Genomic DNA, 6,644 nt, shown 5'->3' with positions numbered 1-6,644 from the left:
TGTCTCCCATAGAAAGCTCTCTCTCAAAAGCCTGCAAGGCAGACTCTGGGCAGCCCCCTGCCCCCTCACAAGCATGGGAAGGGTGGAGGGCTCCAAAAGCCAGAGCCACTGAGCTGGCTGAAGGCCATGTGACTGGCTCCCACCCCAGATCCAAAAGCCGGGGCCCGGTTCGGGGTGAGAGGGCGCAGCAGCCCCACACACTGCCACAGCTCCACCGCTCTGTGATGAAAGGGTCAAGAGGGGCGAGGAGGGCCGGCAGGCAGGCCTGGGGCAGCAACTGCGCAGTGGTGTCCCAGCTGCTTCAGGAAGAGAGTTGTTTGTTTACTTCTGCAAAACGAGTGAGAGAGAGTGATGAGGTAGGTTCCAGACCTGCTTCAGGTACATTCTTTTATTTGAATTATCCTCCAGTTATAGGACAGCAACCCTGACGGGTAGGATAGAGGGAAACCAGCATCACCGAGGGAGATTCTGTTAATAACTTTCCATTAAAAACTGAAAATTATAAAATGTGCAAGTTATATAAGATTACAAAGAATTGTTAAGAAGCATCTTGCTTACTAACATGAAACATCACATTTCTGTGATGCATCATAATTAACCAGGCTTACAGGGTTTTCTGTGTCCGTGTGGCCCTGCAGCACACGGTGCTGGCACGGCTGATCCATCCTCGTGGCATGCAGGCCAGGCAAGGCAAGGGCGGGCTGGGCAGCCCCCACTGCCACTGCACGGAGCACTCCCCGGAGGCAGAGCGTGTGTGACGCCCTTTCCTTGCCCACCTGCCACCCGAGAATCCACAGCTCAAACCACAAGTCGGACCGCTTTAATTAATACAGAACACATAAGAGGGATACAATATGCATCAACAGATCAACTGCTCCTGGCCTGCAAGTGAATCAAACACTTCCTTTGTCAAAAGAGCAGGGACCAGAAGCAATTGCTATAGATTCATTACCGAAAGTATCAATATCCATTAATATTGGACAGACCCATCATGAACACTGAGCCGCTTCAGAAGAGGGCGAACCGGATAGCATCGCTTCCCTGATTAGAGACACACCTTTCTACAGCCCCGGAGACAGTCCAAAGGTAAGCCGAATGTCATGAGGTCATCTGGGAGAGCGCAGGTGGGTTGCCAGACACACAGAGGTAAAATGTTCCCAGATAGCAGCAGCGCTGGTCCAGGCAAGGCGGCTTTCTGTGAACTCCAGCCTGTTGTCTGGGCATCCTAGCTTGCTGCCTTCCCCTCTGAGCTACATGATGTTTAAAATAGCGAGAGACCTTAGAACTACAACGCTATAAGAGAGGCATCGCATTAACGTATTATGCTTTGCTGCCTCCAAGAGGACCGACTCAGCTGGAAAGACGGCTGTTCAGGGAAGCTCTTGCAAGCTGCAAGCCTGGCAGGCAGAACCCCCCATTGCGAGGAGGAGGAGGAGGAGGAGGAAGGAGCACCCACTCCAGCAGCAACCAAGATGCCACAACTATTGCACAGTTTGAACCGGTGAACACGAATTAGCCTGCAGGTGCAAGCCAGGAAGGCACATGGAGCGCTCACGGCCCCAGAGGCCGGCCAAAGGACCAGGCAGGCATGTGGAACCCTCACTTGGCTTATCCAGCTTGTGAAACATTCAAGTCATGAGACTACACTTTTTTGTTTTGGGGTTTTAAGTAAAAGCTGAATTTGATGCTCAATATTTCGTCTCGCGCAACCCTAGGCGCATGCCCCAAGCGCTGTGTGACCTGAACCAAGGACCTGGAGACCAGTCCACCCAAGAGGTGAGCATCAAGCGTGGTGCTTGCCCACACCCTCTGCATCACCAGTCGGCCTCCCCGTCTGTCCCGGGACCTCCTGGCTACTGGGCAGGCCTGTTCCCGCACCTCCTGCTTGCTCCACAGGCACCCTGCATCTGAACTGGTGGCCCTCCAGATGTTTGGGCTGCCACTCATCCCCCCGCCACCGGCTCTGTTCATCTGGGCTGAGGGCAGTGGTCAGCTACAGGCCTCCTTCCCCCTGCACCCTGACCCATGGCATGCCGGCCCTGCCATGGCCCTCCGCGTGTCCCGGGGGAAGGCGGCTGCACACCCGGTACGAGCCACTGCGTGCCTCCTACGGACACGGGTGCAACCGGAGTCAGAGGAGTGCTCCCCAGGGGGAGCCACACCGCGTTCCTCCTCTAGAGCTACTGCTGCGGGCTCAGATCCCTGGATTTTGGCTCTTGTAGGTGAGGATTTCAGCAGCAAGCTGTTGTGGGTCCAGGACTTGCGGGAAGCGGCTCATGACGGCGCCCACCAGGCGGGGGTGGAAGATCCCGCACAGTCTGATATGCACGTTGGCCCGCTCCTCAGCAAAGCGGTCGGGCGCAGCCCATGGGCGAGAGGCATCATCGTAGGCCAGCTGATGTGCTCCGGGCAGATCCCTGCCTGCGGTGGCCAGCGGCCGATAGGGCTCGGACCAGAATTTCTGGCCAGTGCCCGCAGGTGTGTCAGCAGGCGGGCCAAACCCCGGGAAGGAGCACGCCGCCAGCCTGACCGAGGACGGGTCCGGGCTGTACAGCTGCTGGGGGTCGGAGGCCGGGAGGGGCTGGTGCTGGCTGTAGCCACCCGATTTGAGGCCAGGGGGCTGCTGGGGAACCTGCCTCTGCCCCCTGCTGGGGCTGCTCCATGCCAGCAGCTCCTGGTGGGAGGGCGTGCCGTGGCTGGGCCACATCTCAGACAGCTGGCTCTCCAGGGAGCCGATGCCGGAGTCGAGGCACTCCTGAGATGTGTAGGGGAGGGAATCGGTGCGGGGGGCCACGGGAGGCGGCTGGCCCCGCTCGGGAGGCCTGTAGCTGTCACTGCCGCCATTCTTCTTGGCTAGGGCACTGCTCAGGTGGACACCTCCTTTGTGGGGGGGCAGCATGTCACAGTGCATGGCTTTCTGAAGCGAGCTCTTCTTCTCAACCACGGCCTTCTGTGAGGGCATCTTCTCCCCCTCAGTGGTGGCAGAACCTGGGAACTCGGCTGGGGGGGGACGCCGGCTCCTTCGCTCCTCCTTGGCAGCCGCAGTGCTCCGGGTGGGGGAGAGCTTTGCGTTGGCGCGGAGCTCGTCCGCGACCGAGCGCTGCAGCTGGTGGAGCCGCTCAGGGTGGTAGTATTTGCATTTGATCCCGTAGGTGCATTTCTTGCCTGCAGGAAGAAGGGCAACTGTGGCACGGGCGGCCTAGGCACTGCTCACAGCGTGGCCGCAGTGCCTGCCAGGCACGGGGCACAGTGGCTGCCACGGCGCCCGCCCAGAGGAGGCCTGGCCTTACCGTACGGGCACTGCTGCTTCTTGTGCTCAGGGACCACTGGCTTCTTTCTCAGGAAGTTGTCTAGACTGGGTCCGTGGCGCCCGAGCGGATCGTCCGGAGGCATGAACCTGTGGAGAGGCAGCAGCGGCCCGGTAAGAGTGGCCAGGCCCTGAGCTGAACCGACAGGTTCCAGCACTCTGCAGGCCTCCCCACCCGCAGCCTCCGTGGGCGCCCTGCAGAGGCCCAGCGCCAAAGGGTCCCAGAAGGCGTCTGGCTCACTGTGGGGCAGACCAGCGCACGGCAGGGCCCTGCGACACGCAGCTCGGCCCACTGGCTCCTCTGCAGTGCCTTCGCCCTCCGCACAGAGGAGGTTGTTTTCAGGCGAAGTCGCCTGAGGAATGGCTGCGCCTGAGCAGGCCAGTGCTTGGCTTCTGGTCCTCTGCCACGGGCAAAGCCAACTCCTTCATTCAAAAACATCTGAACCACTTGATCAGTTGAGATCATAGTAACAAATAACGTATTAAAAACACGAACACAGTGGCGGCAGCTGCAACAAAAGGGCAGCTCCTCAGTACGATCGAGCGATGACTGCGCTTTCAGGAAAGCGCTTTCACTACCTGGGAACTGTTGCTAAGAAGCACCCGCCCCCCGTGCTATGGCCTCCCATGGCCAAGATGGGACAGCTGGCACAAAACTGGGTGGGTGGGGGGCTTCACTGGGTTGCCACCTGGGCTTGGCCACTCTGCCAAAATCCATCGACGGCTCCTCCCAGGCAGGCATTCTGCTCTCAGGTGGGCTGTTTGCAGAGAGACACGCCATTCATCTGCTCTCGTTAGCCCTGGGAAGAAGTGCCAGCTGACCTCCAGTGGCCTTCTGACTGATGCGGACAGAATCCAGCCTGAGAGCTCACCGAGAGTCGGCCCCTATTTCTGCCCCTTTGCCTGTGACCGCAGAAGGGAAACCGGGACTCGTCGCCCTCTTCTCCCCTGCTCTGTTCCTCGGGAAGCTTCTCCTGGGGCCGGGCAAGCCTTCTTCCCACTTCCCGGGGCTCCCAGGGACATACTTGTCATTCACAAACGAGTACATCAGCAGGCGCTCCTCGACGAACTTCTTCCACTCCGGCTTTTCCGTCTGCAAGTCGCGGTAGACGTCATTAGAAACCACAATGCCGTCCGACTCGTAGGCCAGCTTCACAATGAAGCGGTCGTCGTAGCAGACCAGCCGCTTGCCCCCCACCCTCCGGGAGGGGGTGAAGACCAGGATCTTCTTCTTCTCCAGCTCACGGAGGATGTGCTGGTCTGCAACGATGCGCACCAAGGTCACTCTCCACCCACCTGCCCTGGGCCCGACCCTCGTGAAGAAGCAGCCGAGCCCAGCCTCGCCGAGGGCCCTGCCACCACGGTTCCCCTGCGGCAGCCCTTCCGCTCGCCCCCCCCACCCCGTCCTCTGAGGAGGCAGATCACCCTTTCGACACCCGCATTTCTAATCCTCCCATTCTCATGTCTTGAGCCAGACAACACTCAAAAACACACCAGGTCAGTTACACCGCTTAAAATGCAGCCTAGCGTTACGCAGAGCCAAACTTCTCCAGCTGCCCACTCTTGCCCTGACAGCAGGAGCCGACGGCACTCCCAGAGGAGTCCCAGGTCTCTGGAAGGAAGGAAAGTTCTGGACCCTGCACAGTTCTCCTTTGGGCTTCTGTGTCAGCTGCTCAGATGTTGGTGGCAACGCAGGCCAACATCTGTGGCAGCAGCAGCACTGCAAGGACCTGTGGGGCAGCCCATGGGACACAGGGGGCGGCCACATGCCAGAGCCTTTGCCAGCTGCACCACACTCGGTCTGAACAAGGGGTTCGGCAACCCCCGCCACACCTGCGCCAGCTCGTTCCTCACCTGTGATGGGAACGTCGGGTCTCGGCTGCTCTTTCCTCCAGGAAGGCACAAAGACGGTGACGTCGGTGTGGCCTCGGTCCAGAAACCAGTTCACGGCTAGCAGGATGCCTCGGCAGGAGAAGACGTCCTTGTCCCCATGGCTGCCAAAGACAGAGAGACCCCCAGGGCTGGAGCAATGCTGGGCCAAAGCGTGTGCACGAGGAGTGATGCCGCCCGCCCAGCAGAAAGCCCTCCTGCTCCTCATGCTGAAACCCACATCGCGAGGCAGCCTCAGAGGGATGCTGGGCACTCGGCCTCCGGCAGGCCGCTCCCTCCGCCTCTCCCTGCCGCCGGGCACATGCCGTGCCCCTGCTGCCCTCGCTCGGTGCCAGCTGCCAGCTCCTCGGCCCACGCGTGCCTCGCCTCGCCTGGCCGCCGCACCCCTCAGCTCAGCCCTGGCCGAAGGACCCCCGCCCCTCCCTGCCTGGCCTTCCGGCTCTGCTCGGATCTGCTCCCCCCACTCTTGGCCACAGCGCAGTGCCGCTTTCTGCCTCCACCAGGCACACGAGCGGTTGTTGTGTTGCCCTGGCTCGGGGCGAGAGGTTCTTGTGGTCCCAAGGAAATGAGTGTGCCTGCTTCCAGGTTTGCTTACAAGGAGACATTTTATTGTGGCAACAAAATACAGGTAAGCGAGCTGCCATTCCTAAAGTCACCTACACAGCAGCCCCTGCAAGGCAGGCTCCCGCCAGCTGGATCGGATGGGGTCAGTGGACCCTCCCTGAACAGTTGGAACAAGAACACAGGGGAAGCGGCTGGCGTGCAGGGACTGCACGTCTGCAGCAGCACAGCCGGCGGCAGGCGGCCAGCAAAGCACACTGGGGAGGCACGGGCACAATGAGAGGCGAGCTGGCAGGGAACAATGAGGGGCAGGCAGCCGGGAGGACGGTGGGGGTCTCCCCTCCTCCAGGGCACCAAGCAGGAGAAGGGGAGCAGAGCCTAAGCTCGTCGGCTGCACCCTGCGTGGGGGCAGAGGTGTATCAGCAGGGCCAATGCGGGTTGGCTTGAGGAAGTGAAGGGGGGGGGGTCATCCTTTGAGCCACCTTATCAAGCCAGAAGGAGCCTCCTTTGTGCAAGCACGCAGGTGGGGCCAGGAAGAGATGAATAAGGACTCCTGGCAAATGAGGGGCTGCCCGCACAAAGAACGGGAAGCAGGCGTTTGGCCACTGCACAACGAACTTCATCGGGAGAGTTTTGAACTAAAACCAACAGGGGAGGGAGATGTGCAGCACGGCATACCATCACCTGGCAAAACTTACACATTTCAACAGAGAAAAGACCTCAAGCAGGACCCAGCACCAGTCTCCCAAAAACGTGGGAAGAAAAGCAGAGCACAACGAGAACGAACTCCGATGTCTCTACGCCAATGCTCAGAATATGGGAAGCAAACAACACCAACTTGAGCTCATAGTACATGAGGGCAATTATGGTCTCATAGGAATAACGG

The 6,644-nt window shown here is 59.9% G+C and overlaps 1 protein-coding gene across 1 annotated transcript in view; it reads right to left on the bottom strand.

The window, feature by feature from the left end:
* Nucleotides 1-357: 357 nt before the first annotated feature.
* The window catches only part of ZC3H12A (zinc finger CCCH-type containing 12A), a 14,375-nt gene continuing 8,088 nt past the window's right edge, over nucleotides 358-6,644 (bottom strand). Inside the window, exons 2-5 of the mRNA XM_044421353.1 lie at nucleotides 5,162-5,301; nucleotides 4,333-4,567; nucleotides 3,291-3,397; nucleotides 358-3,165 (exon numbers count right to left, since the gene is read on the bottom strand). Of these exons, the coding sequence (XP_044277288.1) occupies nucleotides 2,195-3,165; nucleotides 3,291-3,397; nucleotides 4,333-4,567; nucleotides 5,162-5,301 (1,453 nt within the window). The 3' untranslated portion in view covers nucleotides 358-2,194. The remainder of the gene's footprint in view (nucleotides 3,166-3,290; nucleotides 3,398-4,332; nucleotides 4,568-5,161; nucleotides 5,302-6,644) is intronic.

The sequence above is a fragment of the Varanus komodoensis genome, unplaced genomic scaffold (assembly GCF_004798865.1).
Source record: "Varanus komodoensis strain SLA01 unplaced genomic scaffold, ASM479886v1 scaffold118, whole genome shotgun sequence".
NCBI classification, from domain to species: domain Eukaryota; kingdom Metazoa; phylum Chordata; class Lepidosauria; order Squamata; family Varanidae; genus Varanus; species Varanus komodoensis.
This window is presented reverse-complemented; position numbering and strand designations above follow the sequence as displayed.